The sequence below is a fragment of the Rattus norvegicus genome, chromosome 9, assembly GCF_021556685.1.
Source record: "Rattus norvegicus strain SHRSP/BbbUtx chromosome 9, alternate assembly SHRSP_T2T, whole genome shotgun sequence".
In the NCBI taxonomy this organism is placed as follows: Eukaryota; Metazoa; Chordata; class Mammalia; order Rodentia; family Muridae; genus Rattus; species Rattus norvegicus.
The window spans coordinates 17,827,440-17,850,787 of NC_141542.1; the positions used below are offsets into that span (position 1 = coordinate 17,827,440).

The following is a 23,348-nucleotide window of genomic DNA, read 5'->3' on the forward strand; positions in this document are numbered from 1 at the left end:
CCCAGGATTTGGGTGCAGGATTCCCGATGGCTTTAAACTCCCTTATACCATGTTTATATGTCCTGGGAGGTATTACAGAAAAATTAATGTTTATCCTATTAATTTGGTCAAAACTCTCATCGACAGAGTATAATTTAGAGGTAACTATATATTTGACAGCAAGCATACACAGTGGGTAATGTATGCATGATGAAGTTGAAATTCAGAGTTGGAAACACAGTGCACAGTCACTGTATAAATGCCTGTGAATCTCAGTCTCACTGGGAAGTGATTTGATGCCAGTCCCCATGAGAAAGCAGAGATCCATCCCTCCCTGATAGCTGTGGGACTTCAGATGTTGACACTAATGATCAATAAAGAAGGTTCTTAAGAGTGAAGCGTTTGAGATTACTCCTTTATTGACCAGAATACATCCAATTTACTTGATAGTAACCAGATGCAGGTAGTCAATATATACAGTCTATATCCTTATCAAAATAGAAAAGCAAGAAGAAAACAACAACAGTAAATAACAAATCTTCAAATGAATAGAAGGAAAACCAAATAACCAAAACAATTAAAAATTAACCAAACTTTAAATAGAGGAATTGCACTAAGCATTTTTTGCTGCTCCTTTTGCAGAATAGACTTATAGCCTGTGGCTTGCCTTGGAGACATAGTAGACAAGCAGTTAGTGATGGTAATAATCTTTTCAAGAGGAGTGGAAGTAGGTCTGTTTTGTTGGAGTGGGGGTATTAAGGAAAAAGCCATCCAACACTGAGTATAAATGATATTACAGACTTTGTCACAAAGTCTTTCCAATATTGTGAACTGATCTCCATGAAACTCTTCTGGGTGACCCATCAGGACAAGTACAAATTTACACGTGCACAGTCTTTCTGGATGACCAGCAGCTCTTGATAGATGTGCATCAGCACTTCTCTGAGTCCCTCAAAAAGTGCACACTTGCTGGAGAGAGGCAAGGTGAAAATACAGCGTATTCAATCCAAAGAAATCAAACTAAGGAGGAAAATGCAGTCCACAATTACTATGGACATTACAGATGAGATGTTATAGTGGTGTATTTGCTGTGCACACTTAGTTCTCCTCCTGTAGTTCTTCTCTCCAAGGTAGATCTTGTCCTGGACTGTGTCATGTTCGAGTTTCTGCTGGAGAATTTCAGACCTAGCAGAGCAAGGGAATAAAGATTTACTGAGCGGTTGTCAATTCAGCTCTCCCTCTTACATCAGCTCTATTCAGTTGGATAATCCAGCATGACCTGTCACCTGAGGTCAGTCCCTGCATCCCCAAGTGTCCTAGAGTACCTGTGCTTGGATTTATATCTCACCTTTCAAACTGCTAGAATTTGAACTGTGGACTATGCACTGTACTGGGATTAAGAGAAAAATGAGCATTTTTCCCACTGGTCCAGGTATATGACATTGAATAATAACATTTTAGCTATGTCTGAATCTGAGTTCAAGAGAGGTATGAGCAACCTAGAATACCATGTGGATTCCTTCTGGAGAACATGCCCAGAATTGAGGTGAAATTTCTGATTATGTCAGCACTGAAGGAACCCGTCTAGTTTCCATTTGTAACCACTGAATCTGCAAATACACAGAGAAGCCATCTCACTTCAAATTCATACTTACCGCACATATCTTGTAATCACTGAGAATGTGCTCCATGCAAATCTTCCCAGCGTACACACGGACATTAAAGGTGATTGTGATGTAGAAACAGAACAGCACCCCTGTAAGTCTATGGCTAGTGTAAGGCAATTTGTGAGAGGACAGAAGAGAAAATGTCCTCAGATCTTTCTGGAGAGATCACAGGAAGAAAGGAGTAGAACATAGCAAGAAATCCAGAGGAACATATATATCGTTTCATGGGCAAAATTCACATGAACTGTACCAGAACTATACTCTGAGTAGCTCTTTAGCTGCCTGAGGCTGAAGTCCATGTAGGTGGTCATTCACCAAAAACAGGTACTTATATAGGGAAAGGATATTCAAATGGATTCTAGCCTGTGTTCCTACCTGAACATTAATGCTTAATGTAAAGATTCCCCAGGATTCGCTGGAGGCATAAAAACAAATGTTGAGTGGGATATGTACATAGTGAATAGAGCCTATAGATAGCTCAGTCAGTGATGTGCTGTCCTCTCATAAACCGTCATAGACTCAGGGTTCTTTCCCCATTAACAATCCGGCTTAGCAAGTCCCAAAGGCTGTGTAGAGCTGTCTTGTTGCTCAGCAAAGGATCATATGTTGGTGGTGGACTAGACTCTTGTTCTTGTTCACTCTTTCAGACTTTCCCCAAAGTGTGCAGCTTCTTCTAATCGGAGCTGTCTTTACCATAGCCTGAGTGACTTCATGCCCAAAGCTAGAATCATAGGAAATCTCCATAACCAGGATCCAAATCAACAAATTTTCTCCCCGTAATGTGATTGTTCCACAGATAATTTGAATAAGTAAGTAAAAGCTTGCATGGATTATCTCACACTGAATCAGAATCCATGGAAGGGCTCCATCGTATGGTACACTTTTACTCCTTGGCTGATGGACGTCTGGATAGATTCTCCTTCAAGGTTACTCTGGGACCACTACAACACTGATGCTCCCTAGTTGCAATGGCAATACCTACTCCTTGTTGTGGAATCACTGGGTTAACTAAAACTTCTGTTCCACTTTCTGAACATGGCTTCTCATAGGGCTACCTGTTCTTACACTGTCAGACCCATTTGAAGCTCATCATTTCTCCTAACCCATTGAGGCTGAAATTAACTGAGAGAAAATGATGTTGATCGACAGCACTTGCAGAATGCTACACAGATAACATAGAGGAGCACTTTGGATTATCTGTGCACCTAAAGGGGCTCCTGAAACTGCCCTGTTCTTGCACCACAGCATAGCTATGCGACTTTTTCTGGATGACGATACAATTCCAAGCAACTCAAATTCTCAATGAATAAAATCCAAGCCAAACTCCCAGGGGAAGCTGTAGTGTGCCAAGGTAGCTGGAAAGAAATGGTAGCAGGCAATGTGGAAAGCAACCTTGGAGAAGACACAGTGAGTGACATAACCTTCCAGTGGGCTTTCACAATTCACAAAGAACAGAGAAGCCGCATAAACTCATGGATTTTATACAGAAGCCTTGCACTTACCGCCCTGTACTCCATTCCTTTGATGTGCTCCAAAGGATTTCAATGCAGATCAGTAGTTTTGCCCCTAATCACTTGAAAATCTAACTTTACAGGTATTTTTGTGTCCTCTTTTTGGGGGTTGCATTTCTAAAGGATTCTATTGTCCTGCTTCTACACCATAACAAAAAGGGACCTGCAAGCTCTAGGCCTGTACCATTTGTTACCCCTGTGAAAACGACTCACTTGAACATATTTCCACTCCTCCCCCAGACTTCACAAGATAATTCTGTTCTGAAATTTTTGGAAACAGAATAAATTAGTAATTTAAGTGTCCTTTTGCTGTACAGAGCTAGATGGAGATGCCAAATGACTGGGCAGCTCTATTTCATGTTTCATGGATGTAAAGTGAACGCTTAGAGTACTTTTCTCATGAAACTTGGAAATAGAGGGAAACACACGTTCACTACTGCAAACACACACACACACACACACACATATACCCACACGCACACCACACACACACACACAAACACACACACACACACAGACATACACAGATACTCACTTGCACGCACAAATGAAAACTTTGATCTTGTGCAGCACATTTCCTGTTGAGTGAGGAATTAGTGGGAACAATGCTGTGTACAAGTCTCTTAGACTAAAGCAGGCTGTGCTGCCCTGGCCTGTACTCATTTCCACTTCAGGAAACCTTTCTATGCAGATACTTGCTGGTCCGACAAGTAAGTTACATGTTCTGCACAGATAGCCTAAACAACACAACATCAAATCCCCAAGAGAGAGATTTCTAGGAAAAGACTCCATCAAGCGCTATGCTGACTCATCATAGGCCCCTCACTAAAACTACCCTGTTTTCTTCATAGAAGACTTTGGAAGCATCAGAGAAGACAGTAACTAATGGTCAGTTCCCAGGAACTTTTCATCACATTAGAGTTCATGTGATATTAAAACAACCTCAATGTCAGTCAGAATAAGGCTAAATAAATAACATACAGTGAATTTTCTGGAATGCAGCACTGTGTACAATATTGAGAGGGAATCTATCCTGTGAGAATGCAGTGCCCATGATATAGTCAGCAAAGAAATGTCAGCAGAGGGATGCACTCTAGGATTCCATGCAAGATCATGGTGAAGCCAATAAGACAATCCAGAATCTTCCCGGGCGATAACTCTGTTCAGGTAAAGTGAAGAAATCTAATCCTTATTTTTAAAATAGCTGAATGGTTTAAGAATGTGTTGAGACAAATAAGAGAGGGGGCTCCACTTGGAACTGGACGAATGATGCAAAGACTGCTGGCCAGCACAAAAAAAGGAAGCTTCATGTTTGTTGAGAGACCTAGGCTTAAAGGACTAAGTTAGATAATGACTGGACAAAACTGCATGTCATGAACTGGCCTCCCCGCATGCTCCCTAAGATGCAGGTCAGCACAGCAATGTACCTTTCTTGAGAATTGGGGGTATATACTGATAACTTTGTTCTTGAAGTCTCAAATCTCTCATGGCAACCCTCAGCCTTTGAGAAACCTTTTCCACATCCTTGCTCTTCTAACCAGCTTCAGACTGTAAGGCCCAGTTATGAACTCTGCAGGAGCACTCAAATAAGACAGGACTGACATGCTGATACACAGGCTCTGTAGTTACCCAAGATCTATGAAGCATGAAGTCACCATCTTCATATACAGGGACATGAGGGGAGGAAGAACAAAAGCCACCACAAATGACAATGAGAACCATTTCTTTGGCATTTCCAGCAGGCTCTCCTCCTTGAAAACTACTTACTTCCTGAGTCTCACACCATCCCTGAAAAGAAAATGAGCTCCAGGCTTTTGCTTCATCCCTCAAAGCCCTGTTCTAGTCTAAAGAGGGGCTCCCACATAGCACCCTCCATACATAATGGCATGTAGTGCTGTGCTGTGTGATCAACCTATCTCCCTTAATGAAGTGCAGATTCTCAAAGAGCAGGAGCATTTGCTTTCCAAACAGGCAGTTTCTTGAAAAGGGGCTATCTCAACAGAGGGCCTTGTAAACCATCACATGAATGAACACTTGGATGAGACCTAGGTCAGGACATGGATCAGTCAATAGACAGTTACATTGGTTTGTCTATGTTTATGGTAAGACATGAGGACACCCTGACCCTGAGGCCTAACCCTACCTGCTGTTGCTTGGCTCTGGGGTCACAGATGTTCATTCCGGCCTCTTCGCAGAACCTCTTTATCTCCTCAGAGGATGCTGGCAGTTCAGTCTGCTCCACCAGCTGTTCTCTCTTCTCATTCAGCAAAATCTGTATATTGTTCTCCAATTGAGTTTGTTCACGCAGGAGCTGTGAGTGCCTGATGCTGAACCACAAACATAAATGGTAAATCCCAGGCAGCTTCTATTTGCCTGTCACTCTTGCAAGTACAATTATCCCTTCAAGGGTCCTCATCCCCAGAAATCCCCAGACTAGAAGAACATTATACATGTTAGCACCAATTAGAGGAGGTCAAATCCAGAGGACACATTCCACATGAATCAAAGTATTTCTGAAAATCCTGACACTAAGACAGTTTATATAAATCAAGGTAGAAGAAATGGTCCATAAGGGAGCTCATATGTCCATAGTATGCTGAAATCATCTACAAGTAGAAGTCAAATGCCCTCTGAGGGAGGATAGAAGACCCAATAGCTCTACAATCTATCCATGTGTTTCTCATGGATCATAGACATCCTGTCAGAGTCCTAGAGATTCAGAGTTGATTGATATTCCCATCATGGTGCAAACCATTTCTATCTAGAGGATCTTTAACGGGGAAAATAACAATTGGAGGGTCTTCCACACCCTTCACATGTACAACTGAGTCCAAGAGCTACAAATCTAAGACCCTTGCCAGGAGGCAGCCTTCTTGTTAAGAGTCAGACACTACAGAACCAGAGCCCTGACTTTTGTTAAAGTCATACAGGACAGAAGCATTCCCTGCCTAGTGCTGGATTCTCATCTCTGTCAGCGACTCACCGGTAGGAACTGTTCACTTGTATGAGCTCCTTGTACCTCTCCATGGCATCACTTATTGAGTTGGTCATCATTTGCATAGCCATCATTCTCATCTCATGTTCAGATTGAAGGACTGGCAATTCGACATGCAGCCTGGGTTAGGCCAAAGGAAAAAATAATGTTTTGAACTCACGATTTCAGAATTAGGTGAAATGTAAATAAAAATATATAATAAAAAAGTTCAAATTCAAGGAATGGTGGAAGGGAAGAAAATGGCAAAGTCAAAAACCAGACCAAAACCCAACAGTGAGACTCAATCCACAGAAAATATTTCTATGTAAATAAGCAAACATTTGTTTTGAAATAAGGACTCCTTGGAATCCTGAGAGATATGGTTCTGCAAAGACTCACTATATAGGAGGGGGCAGAGCCTGAGAGCTGCCTTTTTGGGAATAACAACAGTCAAGACCACAGTGACCATTTCTAGGTCACAATAAACAATCCCTGGATAGTTAAAAAAATAAAAAACTAAAGATCAAGCAGGTGAAACAAATTAGTTAAAATCAGACTGTTCTATTACTTAAACTCAGTATGTACCACATACTTGCTCCTTCAAAGTATTTGTACTGGTTAAGTTTATTATCCTGGGCACAGGACAACAGAGTCACGGTACCAGTTGGAGGGACCTGGCCTTCAAGAGCTTGCAAGGTTAGCATGATGGAATTGACTAGTTCAGGAAGAAGATTCCTGCAGTCCGTGCCACAGCTTTGGGCCCAAGAGAAAGCTGTGATGACATTTCTCTTGTTTTGAAAGCAGGTATACTCAATCCTTGGTTTCTATTGTTACATGAATTCCCAGAGGGCATAACTAAGTTTGACAGGGAAGAGGATTTATAGCACCTCCTCCCCTCGGGAGAGTCCTGGGTGCCACCAACGTATACAGAAGGAGCAAAGTGCTCTGTTGATCAGTGTGGGCCTCCACGTACTCATCACTATCATGACCTGCAAAGTGTTGATCAAACAAATCCTCAGACCCCATCAAAGGTCCCAGACGTCCTGATCCTGAGTAAAACACCACATATACTTCCACATACATACATAGCAACCCATATCCAAACACATTTAGAATGCCAACTACATGCATGGAGGTGCCATAGAATCAGAGTATAATGAAATAATCCAGAGGAAAGAGTGATGACGTGCAGGCATTTCATTCACACACACTTGCAGCAAGTGTGACCAGGTCCTTCAGGCTGTTGACAGAACCAATGCTAATCCAAGAGGCTCAGGGTCAAATACAAAAGAGGTTGACCCTAAACACACAGCACCTAGCTTATCTCATAAGCAAATGCCTGCCAAAGCTCCTTAAAATCCAGGATGAGAGGTGAAACTCTCTCGTGCTATGAGTAAATCTTGAGGTAGCAGAGAGAGCGCAAGACAGTGAACAGGTTACTGGGCATAATGACTACCTGTGGTCCCACTCATCATAGATATAAAGATCCAGGATTTGATAAAGTTCATCCCTCTCGAATTGACACTTCTGGATTTCAAATTTGAGTTCCTCCAGTTCCTTTAGACACTCCTCTTGCTTACTGATGACATTTTGGGATGATGCCTTCCTACCAAACCCTGTAGACAGATAAACCCAACTAAATTTGCATATTTGAACCAATGGGCAGAATAGATCATTCTGAATCCGAAAAGGAGGTTGAGGAAGGGGAAATGGTAGAGACTGGGTGAATCCGTGAAAGAGCAGAAAAGCTTTCTTAAAGGTTGATTCTTAAGCTATGTCCCTCTTCCCAACCTCTAATGCCATACACGTGCCACACTCACTATTACACAACCCGCGGCACTGAAAGTTATAATCTGACTGAGACATAAACATCTGCGACATTGTTATATCATATCAGATGTGGAGCAGATAATCCTGGAGTTCATAATGACTTCATAATGTTTAGCACCATCAAGCTCTAACCAAGTGTGGTCCAGCCCAAAGTGTCTGAGAACTCAATTCATTTCCCGGGGTGCATCCTTCTTTGTTCTCGTCATCAGAGACTTATGTAACCTACAGTAATCTAGAGGATGAAGTGCTTCAACTCCCAAACATGGATGGTCACATTGTTAATCTCACAGTGCCTCCTCCTGCTAATCATTGACACTCACAGTTAAAAAGCTTCAAGAAAAGACACTGAAGTCTTACAACTTTATGGCTTTCTCTCAAGTTAAAGATCAGGAACTCCTGACTCTTGGTTTGCCTTTGAAAAATCCCAAGGCTCCAGCTTCTAAGGACTAGTCTTAGAAGGCACATCTCAAACCTACCTCCTTGAGGATGTTCCCCAACTCTGCCCACGACTCACCAAGCCTTCCCCAGAATGATTTCCTCCTTCCTGTTTCACTAGAGAGGGAGTCAGCTTCCCTCTGACCTGGTGCGGTCTCTCCTTGATCAACACTTTCCTTCCGAAATAGCCTGAGCAGCTGGCGAAACATGCCTGCTTGTGAACCCAAAGGGAACTGAAGTAATATCCCAAAGGCAGTTGGTGTCACCACAACACTGGTGACATCACAGAAGATTCTAGGGATCTCTTAGATACAATAGAGTGTCCAGTGAACGTCTTACTGGTGATGTCACTGGAAAATTCTATGGCCTACCTACTAACCAGCTCTCCCCACACTGATGAATTTATGTGGGGACCCTTTCCTCCAGTCTCCCATGTGTGACTGGGAATACCATTTGGCAACCTCTATTTCAAAGCTAGATATGTCTCTCTGCTTCATTAGAAGTCAACAATGCTTTTGCTGGGAAGGGTTGCTTACAACCCTGAATTGGAGAACAGATTTTCTTTAGCACCCAAAACTCTAGGGACCAAGGAGGAGGGAGATTTTTCTTAAAAGAAAATCTACTTCTCGAGACAATAAATGTGACACACATTTCGATTCCTAAGCTTTTCCCTTTTTGTGGAGGCCAATATATTTCTTCTATACCTCTGAGTGTATAAAACCTGGAAATATTTGCTTACTGTGCAGTCCTTGAAAGCCGACATTGTTTCCATTTACATATCCATGTGTTTCACAAAATCAATGGTCTATAATCCTATTTTTTTGCAATAAAAACTCCTTTTACTTGGGAACATAGTGATCAACTACAGGGCATATATAAAATAATAAATTTCTGTCCGTTTTATATATTATGTAGGACATCCTCCCTTTCTCAAATATAACAAGACAATTAAATTGGACATCAGTGAGCAAATGTCAACTTGGACCTTGTGTTACTACATTGTAACTATATAGCCATCACTTCTCCAATATCATTCTTCGTGAATAGACAAGTCTAGGTATGAGAATATTGGGGACTGCACCATGATGTTTTACTTGTAGCAAACATAAGAATCAGGAGGATGGGAAGGGAGTGGAATGGTCTGAGTTCAGGTTGAACCTCAATTTTAATGGGTCCTTACGTTCAGGAGGGAGTCTATTTGGCATTGTGATATATGGATTCTGTCTTCTTATCCTAGGTGTTATAATAATTCAACATGAATGTGTGCTATAATGCCACCCGAGCTCAGAGATGTAAGAGTGAAAATCATGTCTGACCTTTCTGGGAAGAACTCTGCCTTTTACTACCATCTAGAGTTATACAACATCACTATACAAAGCTCAGAAGAGAGGGGTGCAGATATGCGGGCCTTAGAAGTTGAGGATCTTTTCTACTGATTAAGCCACTTGTTTTTCCTATGTAATTTTTCCCTTGCTCTTTTACTAATGGTGGCTGACTTCTTTCCTGGCCTGAGGTAAACTGGAGTCCAATCTTTTGGATTACCGAATCTTCTATTTTTGAGATGACAGTCCCACCAAGGGTCCTACTGCATACAGAAGGTATGAATAATTCTCAGGGGCTGGAGTAAGTTAAAAACGTCTGTGACAACAAAGAACTGATTAAGAAAACAAGAGCCCAGCTGCTCATCAAGATCACAGTTGTATGATAGTAAGAAAATGTGAATAGGGAATCGGGTGAAAAGATAAATTAATTAGGAGGTCATAGGCCTAGAAGGGGTAGCATTTGCTCTCAGTGGAGCTGCCATTCTTTCTGCCATTCCTCGCCCTCTGCCACAGGACCAGAGACTTCCCCATACAACTGGCTGGCCTTGCCAAAGACCTGGCAGGGCTTCTCCCTGTAGAATAGGACACATAGAGTCCTTGAAGACTCACCAAGAGGTCTCCTCCACACAGGTTCCTTGTTGTCAAAGGGAAATGTTCCTGCAGAATCCTGCCATGGCAGCAGGAATTTCAACCTGGCTGCTCTTGGTCCAGCTCACTGGGTGCAGGCCTGAGGCCCAGGGGTATCTGGGGAAAGAAGCAGCACACACTACCTCACAGCTCTCTCTTTGTTGGATGCAACTGCTAGGACTGTGATAGGTTTTTTGTTTCTTTGTGGGATTAGTAGAAATACCTACAAAGCTGATTAAAGTTGCAACACGCCTTCATACCCAGCGTGCAGAATGTTTTTACATCGTTGTTTTTCCTGTTTTATGTTTGGATTTTGTTTTTTCATCCCCTCGGGAAATTTCCCTGTGCTTAGAATGTTAAGCACATGCTCAGGAGGGATCGATTATTCAAGTTCGGCAAAGCTTTTGTTCTCACCATCACTCCACAGATGATGCCATTACTTACTTTCAAATAAGAAAACAGTTATAGAGAAGTAAATTAACCTGTAAGCTATCAAAGAAGAAACACATCATGATTGTGGAATGGCACCCCAGTATTTTGTATTTCCTAAGTTATTTTTATTTTAAACTTTTTTTATTGGGTTTTTTGGGTACATTTCATCTTTTTTAAATCCTTAAAGGTATCTTTTATTCCTCTCCTCCCATTTACAAGGTGGAATTTCACCTGTGATTGTTAGTCCAGATAGTTTGGTCAATGGCTTAGACATCGCCTTGGCCTAGTTTCCTTGGCATAAGCTGAGTTAGAAGCAGACTCAAAGGTTTAGGACCAACAAATAATGAATTCCACTACATCTGGATCCCTAGCCTCACAGCCAGGAAGGGACTGGATTTCCATTCACTATTTAAAAAAAGATGCAGTTCATTAACATGTAAAAAAATTTCTCAAGTATATTAAAGTGTTTACCATGGTCATACAGTTTTTCAAATACCTGGCATTCATCTTTTTCCAAAACCTAAAATTTCTTTCTTATTCACATTTTTTTGATTTTTTTTTGGTTTAGTATCATTTTTTTAAATTTCAGTTTTTTTAATAGATATATATGTTTTATTCAAACGTTATTCCCTTTCCCAGCTTTTGGTCCATAAGCCCCCTTGCCGTGCCCTCTCCCATATGTATGGTCCCCCAATTCATGCCACTTAGAAACCCCTTCCCGGACATTTCCCTGCACTCAGGGTCCAACCTTGTTAAGAACAAGGGCTTCCCCTTCCACAGGTGCCCCAACAAGGATATTCTCTCCTACATATGCAGTTGGATCCCTGGATCAGTCCACGTATAGTCTTTTGCTAGTGGTTTATTTGGTTGGCATTGCTGTTCTTATGGGGTTGCAACCCCTTCAGCTCTTTGAATCCTTCTTCTAATTCCCATAAAGGGCGTCCTGTTCTCAGTTCAGCAGTTTACTGGCAGCACTGACCTCTTTATTTGACATGCCCTGGATGTGTCTCTCAGGGGAGATGTATATCCGGTCCCTTTCGGTAAGCACTTTTTAGCTTCATCAATCTTACCTAGTTTTAGTGGCTGTATATATATGGGCCACATGTGTGGCAGACTCTGAATGGCCGTTCCTTCAGTCTCTGCTTTAGATTTGGCCTCCATATCCCCTCCTATGGATATTTTTGTTCCCCATTTTAAGAAGGAGTGGGAGCATCTGCACTTTGGTCATCCTTCTTGAGTTTCCTGAGATCTGTAGATTGCATCTTGGGTAATTTGAGGTTTTGGTCAATATCCACTTATCAATGAGTGCATACTGTCAATGAGGGGTGCTGAGAATCTGGAAGAGAATGAGGGACAAGAGACGTGACGAAGGACTCCAAGACAAGAGTCTGATCAAGGTGACAATTTTATTTTTCCCCAAGGCTGAATTTGTACCATAAAAAGGGTAACAGAGAGAGGGGGGAGTAAGAAACATTTACCCACGCCAAGGACACAATATTCATGTGGTCAGGGAATCGGCTGATGTTGACAGGTTGTCAGAAGGGTCACAGGTTTGTCATATCTATAAGTCAGCAAGATGTTGGTATTTCAGAAAGGTTACAGGTCATGACATTGGGTATGTTAACGTCACACGTTATCATATGATTATTCATCTTGACCACCACATTTGCATTAGTCTTCTGTAGCTTGCTGGGGATTTTGCATGAACCCAGTCATACTTAATGCTAATCATAATAATAACATCAATAATGGAGGGCTTCAAGGACATCGCTCCCAACAGCATACCAAGTGTGTTTTTCTGTGATTGGATTACCTCGCTGTGGATGATATTTTCTAGTTCTTTCCATTTGCCTATGAATTGAACGTAGTCATTGTTTTTGATAGCTGAGTGGTACTCCATTGTGTAGATGTACCACATATTTCAAATAAATTCCTCTGTTGAAGGGCATCTGGGATCATTCCAGCTTCTGGCTATTATGAATAAGGCTGCTATGAACATAGTGGATCATATGTGTTGTTGTATGTTGGAGCATCTTTTGAGTATATGCCCAGGACAGGTATAGCTGTGTGCTCAGGTAGTGCAATGTCCAATTTTCCAGGAACGTTCAGACTGATTTCCAGAGTTCTTGTACCAGTTTACAATCCCAGCAACAATGGACGAGTGTTCCTCTTTCTACACATCCTCGCCAGCATCTGTTGTCACCTGATTTTTTGATCTTAGACATCCTGACTGGTGTGAGGTGGATTCTTAGGGTTGTTTTGATTTGCATTTCTCTGATGACTAAGGATATTGATCATTTCTTTAGGTGCTTTTCAGCCATTCTATATTCCTCAACTGAGAATGTTTTCTTTCGTTCCGAACCCCATTTATTAACAGGGTTGTTTGGCTCTCTGTACTCTAACTTCTTCTCTTTTGTGTATACTTTGGATATAAGCCCTCCATCAGATGCAGGATTGGTAAAGATTTTTTCCCAATCTGTGGGTTGCCTTTTTGTCCTAATGACACTGTCCTTTGCCTTACAGAAGCTTTTCAGTTTTATGAGGTCCCATTTGTCGATTCTTGATCTTAAAGCATAAGCCATTGGTATTTTGTTCAGGAAATTTTCCTTAGTGCTCATGTCTTTGAGACTCTTCCCTACTTTTTATCCATTACTTTTAGTGTATCTGGTTTGATGTGGAGGTCCTTGATCCACTTGGACTTAAGCTTTGAACAGGGTAATAAGAATGGGTCAACTTGCATGCTTCTACCTGTTGACCTCCAGTTGATCCAGCACCATTTGTTAAAACTGCTATCTTTCTTCCATTGGATGTTTTACCGCCTTTGTCAAAGATCAAATGACCATAGGTGTGTGGGTTCTTTTCTGTGTCTTCAATTATGTTCTACTGAGCTGCCTGTCTGTATGCCAATACCATACAAACTATTGCTCTGTAATACTGCTTGAGGTCAGAGATGGTGATTCCCCCAGAAGGTCTTTTATTGTTGAGTATAGTTTTGCTATCCTGGGTTTTATGTTATACCAAATGACGGCAAATTGCACTTTCTACCTTTATAAAGAATTGAGTAGGAATATTGATGGTGATGGCATTGAATCTGTAGATTGCCTTTGGCAAAATGGTCATTTTTTACCATATTCATCCTGCCAATCTATGAGCATGGGAGATCTTTCAATCACCTGAGACCTTCTTCAATTTCTTCAGAGATTTGAAGTTCTTGTCATACAGATTTTTTACTTGCTTGGTTCAAGTAACAGCAAGTTATTTTATATTATTTGGGACTATTGTGAAGGGTGTCATTTCCCTAATTTCTTTCTCAGCCTGTTTACCCTTTGAGTAGAGGAAGGCTACTGAATTGTTTGGGTTAATATTATACTCGGACAGTTTGCTGAAGTTGTTGATCAGGTTAAGTAGTTCTCTGGTGGAATTTTGGTGTTGCTTAAGTAGACTATCATATCATCTTCAAATATTAGTGTTTTGACTTCATCCCTTCTAATTTTTTCCCTTTGACCTACTTTCATTGTTTGATTGCTATGGCTAGGACGTTAAGTACCATATTGTACTTAAGTAGGGAAAGAGTGGGCAGCCTTGTCTAGTCCCTGATTTTAGTGGGATTCCTTCAATATTCTAAGTTTAGTTTGATGTTAGGTACAGGTTTGATGTATTTTGCATTTTCCTATATTTAGATTCAGGCCTTCAATTCTTGATCTTTCCAGGACTTTATTAATGAAAGGGTAATGAATTTTGTCAAATGATTTCTCAGCATCTAATGAAATGATCATGTGGTTTTGACTTTGTTCATATGATGAATTTCGTTGATGGACTTCCGTATATTAAACCATCCCTGCATCCTTGCTAGGAGGCCTACTTGACCATGATGGATGATTGTTTGGATGTGTTCTTGGATTCAGTTTGCAAGAATTTTATTGAGCATTTTTGCATCAATATTCATAAATAAAATAGGTCTGAATTTCTCTATCTTTGTTGTATCTTTGTGTGGTTTAGGTATTGTGGCTTCATAGAAGGAGTTTGGTAGTGCTCTGTCTGTTTCTATTTTGCGGAATAGTTTGGACAGTATTGGTATGAAGTCTTCTATGAAGGTCTGATAGAATTCTGCACTAAATCCATCTGGTCCTGGGCTCTTTTTGGATGGGAGATGTTTAATAGCAGTTTCTATGTCTTTATGAGTTATGGGGTTGTTTCGATGGTTTATTTGTTCCTGATTTAACTGTGGTACCTGGTATCTGTATAGAAAATTGTCAATTTTCTCCACACTTTCCAGTTTTGTTAAATATATGTTTTTGTAGTAGGATTTGATGATCTTTTTAATTTCTTCAGATTTTGTTGTTATGTCTCCCTTTTATTTCTGATTTTATTAATTTGGATACACTCTCTGTGACTTCTGGTTAATATGGCTAAGCATTTCTGTATCTTGTTGATTTACTCAAAGAACCAGCTCCTGGGTTTGCTGATTCTTTTGATACTCGGTTTTGTTTCTTCTTGTTTGATTTCAGCCCTGAGTTTGATTATTTCCTGCCTTCTACTCCTCTAGGGTTTATTTAATTTTTTCTAGAGCTTTTAGGTGTGCTGTCAAGCTGCTGACATATGCTCTCTCTTGTTTCTTTTTGCAGGCATACAGAGCTATGAGTTTTCCTCTTAGCGCTGCTTTTATTGTGTCCCATAAGTTTGGGTATGTTGTATCTTCATTTTCATTAAATTCTAAGAAGTCTTTAATTTCTTTCATATGTCTCCAATGACCAAGTTGTCATTGACTTCAACTTCCATGTGTATGTGGGCTTTCTGTCCTATTTGTTGTTATTGATCAGCAGCCTTAGTCCGTGGTTTTTTGATAGGATGCATGGGATTATTTCTGTCTTCCTGTATCTGTTGAGGCCTGTTTTGTGACCGATTATATGGTCAATTTTGGAGAAGGTACAATGGGATGCTGAGAAGAAGGTATATCCTTTGGTTTTAGGGTGGAGTGTTCTATAAATATATGTTAAATCCATTTGTTTCATAACCTGTTAGTCTTTCTGTGTCTCTGTTTAATTTCTGTTTCCCTGATCTGTCCATTGATGAAAGTGGTGTGTTTAAGTCTCCTACTATTATTGTTTGTGGTGCAATGTATGATTTTTTTGAGCTTTAGAAAGGTTTCTTATTGTTTAGGGACACAACTGCTATATACTTGACAAATATAGCAATCACCCAGAATAACCGTAGAAAGCATGTGACTGTTGGCCACATGAGGATGAGTTTCTTTCAAAGATCATCATGATTTTTGGTAAGATCTTCCCTGTAATTGGTGGCATGGCTTCCCACAAACATGGTCCAGTTGTCTAGAATCTCCTCCTTGGTTAGCATCCCATCCTTGGTTTTATCTGACTCATACACCAGATGCTGGGCCTCAGCCTGTGCATGGTCATAGTCCTGAGGGAGGATCCAATGGTGAATCTCATCCTAATCCAGTTTCCCATCCTTGTTTAGATCTGGGAAATCATTGAACTGCTCCCTAGACAAAACCCAGTCGGTCTCAGGGCAATTGTCCTCATGAGAAAAAGATGTCCACAATGTACTCATCCTAGTCCACAAAACCATCCCCGTTCTTTTCGATATTCTCCAGCATTTCCAGAACTACAATCTCCTTCATATGTTCTAAATCCTCTTAGTGCAGAAAAGCAATGAACCCGTCCTGAGTAGCTGTCAGGTCACCGTCAAGGCCTTAAACCTCCTCTCATCTCGTGGAGGCAACTTTTTAAAGTTGTGATGATCAGAGCTATCTTGGAATTCAGCAAGGTTTCCCAGGTAGTAGCCATAGGTAGCCTGCTTGTATTCTTCCCAGGAGATTTTTCATCTATGTCCCTATCATAATCCTTCCAGAGTTTAGCCACATTTTGGTTGATGTATCTTTTCTGTACCTGTTTGATCCAAACTTTCAGGTCCTCAGTAGTAACAAGGCCGCCTTCATCACTGTCGATTGGATCAACAATTTTCCCCAGCCTCTCCTGCTCTCGTTCAGGATTAGCTATCAAAGGTCTTGGAGTCCTCCTTGCCCAGGAAGACCTCATGATCGTACAGGAAGCTGTGCTTATGCTCTGGTGGCCACTCGCCCTGCTCTGAATCGGGACAAACCATGTGCTCCTTGCTCATCATGCTCTTGGCCATGAACGCCAGGACCAGTGCTAGCAGCAGCCCATGGAGTGTCCCAGGCTGACATCATGCACCACAGTCGTGATCAAAGGGCGGCAGCAGGGAAGTAGGGGCTTAGAGCACCTTATCAGCTGTCCCTTCCCAGAGAGGGCTTTTGTTACATTTCAAACGTTATCCGTTTTCCTGGTTTCCACAAAACCCCTTATAAAACCCCCTCCCCCTTCTACTGTGAGGGTGTTACCACACCCACCCAAACACCAAGGCCTACCTGCCTCCCTCTTCTGGTTTCCCCTGCACTGGGGCATCAAGCCTTGACAAGATCAAGGGCTTCTCCTCCCATTTGTGCCCAAGAAGGCCATCCTCGTCTACATATGCAGCTGTAGCCATGGGTCTGTCCATGTGTACTCTTTGGATGGTGGTTTTCGGCCCTGGTAGCTCTGGGTGTTTCTTAATGTTGTTCTTATGGAGCTGTAAACCCCTTCAGCTCCCTCAATCCTTTCTCGTACTCCTCCATCGGGGACCCTGCTCTCAGCTGAATGGTTGGCTGCAAGTATCTGCCTCTGTATTTGTCATGCTCTTTACCCCACTCTTTTGAGCAGATCACCACAGAGCAACGAAGATTTATTGTCTTGGCATGATGATGTACAGACAAATAGATGATGTCTTAATTCCTATAATTCTTATAATTCTATAAGAATTCCTAAAATTAGATTAGTAATTTTAAGCTCCTTTATAATGGGACAGCTATTATGTTTTCTCTGGTAATCAAAATTGCATTGAGTACTCTTCCTTCTTAAATTGTCATGAGTGAATTGCTTCTGCAATACCAAGTAGGCATCTACAAATTAGAGCCCATCCTAAGAGGGTATAAACCAATTAATCAAGGTTCATAAAAAGAGAACTAATCATTTACAAAAGTGCAAGGACAGAACATAAATAATTGACTGGATTTGCCTATAGGCAATTTCACTTATTCTTTTCTCATAAAAATTACAGCTTTTATCTCTCCATGAATGTGCAGAGCTAGTGACAGCTGTTTATCCTGATGATTACTCTTCATGGATATGCATGTAAACATTCCCTGTCATAAACTGATTATCCAACTTGTGATTTGAATTCCTGTGCAAACTTGGGGTGAACTTTTCACCATGTGATGCTGTGTTCAGAAAGATATACAAATGCTGAGGACAAAGAGAGAGAAAGCTTTTTAGACAGAACTGAACTGAAGAGAACAGAACTCAAGAAGAACTTAGAAGTAAAGGCATAGCGTTCAGAGTAAGGCATTGAGAGTAAGGAAATTATTGTGACATAAGAGCAAGAGGAAAGGAGATAAGAAGAAGAGAGCAAGGAGAACCGTTTAAGTCAAACTTTATGGATGCAAACTTTTGTCTTTTAGGAAAACTGAAGAACTTAGAAATAAAGGTTAAAATCACTGATCTTCAGCCTTCAGCCTGGCTCACTGGCTAGCCTGTGCTCTTCAGTCAGGCTCACTGGCTAGCCTCTGCTCTACAGTTAGGCTCACTGGCTAGCCTGTGCTCTTCAGCCTGGCTCACTGGCTAGCCTGTGCTCTTCAGTCAGGCTCACTGGCTAGCCTCTGCTCTTCAGTCAGGCTCACTGGCTAGCCTTTGCTCTACAGCCTGGCTTACTGGCTAGCCTGTGCTCTTCAGCCTGGCTCACTGACTAGCCTGTGCTCTTCAGTCAGGCTCAGTGGCTAGCCTCTGTTCTTCAGTCAGGCTCACAGGCTAGCCTCTGCTCTTCAGTCAGACTCACTGGCTAGCCTCTGTTCTTCAGCCTGGCTCACTGCCTAGACTCTGCTTTTCAGCTGGGCTCACTGGCTAGACTCTGCTCTTCAGTCAGGCTCACTGGCTAGCCTCTGCTCTTCAGCTAGGCTCACTGGCTAGACTCTGCTTCTCAGCTGGGCTCACTGGCCTATGGGGCCCTAGCACATCGCTTAACCATCTGCTCATGACTGCCTGACCACACTGACCACCTGACCACCCTGACTTCTTAAAGTCATTCTCTAGAAAGAGCACCAGAAACCAAAGAGAAACACCACAGCAAACTTTTCCCATGGGCTTTGCTTAACCTTAAGTGCTTTCATTATTTCTTTAAAAGAGTGAAATATAATTTCGGCTATTCATATGGCCAAGAGAGCTGTGCAGTAGTCACTGCTTTATGGAATTTGGTGATAAATCAAAAGATTCCTTTATTCTATTACGATGTTATCTGTATGCTGTACATGTATGTTTAGAAAACACAACACTAAATTCCTAAATCTAGATGTTTTAAGACATCAGCTCATGGAGAAAATAACTGCTTACCTATTTAGACTGGCGTTTTTGCTATACTGCAGGTAAAATCAATTTTCCACACTACTCCCATGATTTTCAAGAATGATTAAGAGAAAAATAAGTTGAACATAATGGCCAGAAAGGGGGTTCTGTCAAGTTGTCTTATGTGGGACAAGATACCAAACTATGATGGTAAACCTCAAACCACCTGTTCCCAAAACTAACAGAACTTACAGAAAATACATACTTTCTTATCATTCCTCCTCCCCAATGGTCAGTGATTTAATGAGCACCTACTACGATCCTAGCACTGTGCATCTAAGTGTGTTATGGTGAATAAAATACTTAATAAAAAGCCTCATTAAGGAATAAAGAAAAATGAAACATAACTTTGAAACTCAGAATTCAATATAAACAAAACCACCATTTCTTCAACTGGTGATTTCTGAAAACTTGATCATTTTTTCCATGGGCTTGTATAGTAATGATACTGAGTCTTGATTTGGTAAATCACAAAAAGCAAGTCACACGTCTTTCTTGGCTCCCACAACTGTCAAAGGGAACAACACTGTTGCTGTCCATTGTGCTTCCCTATCAATCCTGCTATGGATGGTAATGAATTCCAGTCTTTTCAATGTGAAAACAGGCCACCACTTGAGGGCAAAGGTTATTAAAATTACCCAAACCGGTATATTCTCTAAAATTTTCACATAGCATTTTACTGATATCACAATGTAAATTCACCACAAATATTTAACCAATAAAAATATTGAATAGCTCTGCAAATAGGAGCGATAATCATATATACTTGAAAACAACTATTATGGAAACAAAGGATGTACTAGGAGAAAAGATACATCACTAAAAGCTACACAAGCAGCAAAAAATACACTATATTTCTTGGTTTAAAAGTTAGGTGATACACTTGATCTGTAAAGACAGGCAATGTACTTGATCTTTAAGCCCTTCAACTGTGCCCTGTCCACATAGAAACTGCAGTAGATGACAATCTTTTGTAAGATTTATTTATTTATATGTGAGACAATGCAGCTGTCCTCAGACACAGCAGAAGAGGGCATCAGTACTCATTACAGATATTTGTGAGCCACCATGTGGTCTCGGGCATTTGAACTCAGGACCTCTGGAAGAACACTTGGTGCTCTTACCCACTGAGCCATCTCTCCAGCCCTCACAATGGCCTCTTACACAGCATCACAGTGGTCTATTTCACTAGATGGCTCCAGGGTGATAACAGAGAAACTTTCACAGTTCCTGAGCACTTCTGAGTTCAAACACCACCAGTGCCAACTCTGTGCTATTGGCACATTCTGACCTTCTCCTAAGGGTTGTCAGCCACAAAAGGGACAGGTTAGCACCAGACAGCATTCACTGCCCTATCCTTAAAACCCCCTCGATTCTGAAAAAGCCACATTCCATGCTTGCTCCACATTTGAGGAAGCCAAATGGTTGATCTGGCTCAAGGCTCTACTTTTCTTAGCTCATCAACTTTCTTTTTCCACTTCTTGTCACAAGAAGTATTTTTTTATGCTGCAACTACACTGCAGTGTGTGAAGGAAACCACCATAAACTCTGGGTGCCACCTCTTGAAATTTAAAATTCACAAAACAATTCATGGCTTTCTAATCAGCACCATGGAAAATAAACAAAAAACAAGCAAAACCATTCCAAAGGAACTTGCTCATCTGGAGGCCTGCTCATAGCAGGCAGGAAAGAATTACATTATGCGGAACTGTAATCTCTCAGAGCTTTGGAGGCTAAAAAAGAGGAAATCCCTGTTTATGTTCCCTTTTTCCGAGTAATTGAAGGAGGGTATTTTGCATCCTCCAAATACAATCTCTTGCAAGGGGCAACCAATTACAAAGTAGATCAGAAGAAATCTATTAAATAATACATATTCATTGCCTGAGGTTTTAAGAAAATATATTCCCAAGATACCCATCCTTTAACATACAATAGAAACATTACAGGGAGTGTGCCACCAGGCTAACCTGCCTCTGAAAAGCCTGTCCTGCCCTGGCAAGTACAGGTCATTTAATTCTAAGTCAATCTGGAGAGAGGTGACAGCCCCAAGTTGCTCTGGGGATGTCAGAGCACAGCTCTCATGCACACTCCGATTACCTCTCCATTCTTTCCTAATGCCACGGGCTTTCCAATCCCTCCTTCAACTCTCCATACATCCCTGAACCCTCCCTTCCCCTACCCAATGGGCTCACTTTGCATTGCCTCCTTCTGCCACTGCTTTCCCAGGACAGGGGTACGGGGGGGGGGGGCAGAAAGAGCCTAAGGAGGGACGCGGGTCTCCTACCTACCTTGTGTCTGCTGCTCTGGTGGTGCAGCCCGCCCTGCTTGCTGCTTGCTGTCCCTGGGTACCAGACCTGAGTTCGGGCTAGGGGTCCGCGCGAGCGCCACGCCTCCAGGTCCCCTGGCAGAGCTTGCCTGGGCTTCGTCCCTGGACACTGCAAGGCTGCAGTCTCGGTTGGAAACCCAGCCACTGTCTTAGCGCGCCCTCCCGTGGCCGAGGTGACCCCCAACGCCGTTACCGCCCCCTTCCCTGTCAGCTTCTTCTGATTTTTCTTTTCATTTTTTTCTTTTCTCTTTTTGTTCGCGATGTGGCGCCTGCGAAGAGCTCGTCTACAGGAAGGAGGACATCGTGCAGGCAGAATCACGTCTGGGCCCTGCCGGGGTCGGAGAGGGAGAGAGAGGAGTCAGCTTGGGCGGCGGCGCCCCGGCTGCCGGCACCTGCGGAAGGAAAACTCGCACAGGCACACGCGCTGCTGCGGGCGCCAAATATAACGCGCGCGCCCCGTCCCCTCAGGCCCCGCGCTCACCCACGAGCTCCGCGTGCACTGAGGCCGGGCTCCGGCGCGGTCGAGCGGCGGGGTGGGAAGGACACGTGTGCCCACTCCGCGGTGCAGGCAACACCTGGAGGCGGGACATGGCGAGGCGTGTGGTGTGGAGCTCCGGGCTCCGCCCAAGCCAGTCAGTCCCCCCTCAGGGCTCTGTGGAGGCCCAGGGCGGCTTTTGTGGTCCCCAGGACCACCGTGACCTACCCGTGGCCATTGCCTCCGGAGCTTCGCGCTGCCCCAGGCTCCGGGCTTGGACAATGTGATTGTGGTTGCCACTCTCCTAGGCTGGCTCAGCAGGGTGCAAGCCACCACCACCTTTCCTCACCTGAAGGCATCCTGATGGGGCTGAGAGCCCACATCCAGCAGGCGAGCCTCAGGGCACAGGGCCATGGTCTTGGCTCTGCACCTTGTTGCCAGCCCCTCACACATATGGCAGCATCACATATGGCTCCTTCTACCAACCGCCACCAATTACCATTTGGACATTCCATCACAGTGTTCTCAAGAAGAAAGATTGCAAACAAACACAAAAAGAATGAAATTTAAAATCTTTTTTATCAGGCTGGAGAGATGGCTTGGTGGTTAAGAGTGCTGCTTCTCCATTGCTCCCAAGTTCAATTCCCAGCAACCACATGGTGACAACTATCTCTAGTGGGATCCAATGCCCTCTTCTGTCTGAAGCTCTCTTCTGACATGCAGGCACACTCGCAGAGTGTTCATGTACATAAATAAATAAATCTTTAAAAATAAAACCTTCTAATCAAGTTAATGTATCCACATCTAGAAGCTAGAAAAGGGTCACAGCAATATTAAAAATAATTCAGAAATAGTAAAGGGATGTACGAGAGTCACAAAATTCACTGGGCAAGATGGTGTATGCCTAGAATCCCAACACTCACAAGGCTGAGGTAGGTGGATTGTCTTGAGTTCAAGACTAAAGTGTGAGACCTTGTATTAGAAAACAAAACAATTGGGGAGGGGATGGAGAGAGAGACAGAGAGACAGAGAGACAGAAGAGACAGAGAGGGAGACAGAGAGACAGAAGAGACAGAGAGACAGAGAAACAGAAGAGACAGAGAGACAGAGAGACAGAGACAGAGAGAGATGGAGACAGAGAGAGACCGAAACAGAGAGAGAGACCTCGATGTCATTTCCTGCACTGATGACAAGCTACTGAAGAATGTGAATGTCTCCTACCAAGCACTGAGATAATGCTAATGACACAATGGGTTTCTTATTAAGATATAATAAAATGTAGATGGAAAAGTAAAA

At 42.4% G+C, this 23,348-nt stretch overlaps 1 protein-coding gene and 1 pseudogene across 6 annotated transcripts; both read right to left on the minus strand.

Annotated features, from left to right (window-relative positions):
* Positions 1-379: 379 nt before the first annotated feature.
* On the minus strand, positions 380-22,121 carry LOC148003371 (disks large homolog 5-like). Of its 6 annotated transcripts, XM_087568488.1 has the most exons (8): positions 21,540-21,964; positions 11,848-12,113; positions 10,328-10,462; positions 8,476-8,607; positions 7,588-7,747; positions 6,141-6,272; positions 5,301-5,484; positions 380-1,164 (listed from the first exon to the last, which is right to left on the minus strand). In XM_087568488.1, exons 4-8 carry the CDS (start codon positions 8,603-8,605, stop codon positions 1,159-1,161), a joined length of 612 nt encoding a protein of 203 aa, XP_087424614.1. In that variant the 5' UTR covers positions 8,606-8,607; positions 10,328-10,462; positions 11,848-12,113; positions 21,540-21,964; the 3' UTR covers positions 380-1,158. The 6 variants fall into 6 exon arrangements, with proteins under 6 accessions (XP_087424614.1, XP_087424619.1, XP_087424616.1 ...); XM_087568493.1 differs by lacking the exons at positions 7,588-7,747; positions 8,476-8,607 and having other exon boundaries at positions 21,540-21,695; XM_087568490.1 differs by lacking the exons at positions 7,588-7,747; positions 8,476-8,607; positions 10,328-10,462; positions 11,848-12,113 and adding an exon at positions 22,059-22,121 and having other exon boundaries at positions 21,540-21,905.
* On the minus strand, positions 16,031-22,466 carry LOC148003372 (reticulocalbin-1-like; annotated as a pseudogene).
* Positions 22,467-23,348: the final 882 nt, after the last annotated feature.

Coding starts and splice junctions, on each gene's coding strand:
- LOC148003371 (XM_087568488.1), bottom strand. CDS start 8,605: ATGTTTCGCCAGCTGCTCAGGCTATTTCGGAAGGAAAGTGTTGATCAA. Junction 7,748..8,475: donor ATCATTCTGGGGAAGGCTTG/GTGAGTCGTGGG, acceptor ATCTGTCTACAG/GGTTTGGTAGGAAGGCATCA. Junction 5,485..6,140: donor CAAGTGAACAGTTCCTACCG/GTGAGTCGCTGA, acceptor TTTGTGGTTCAG/CATCAGGCACTCACAGCTCC.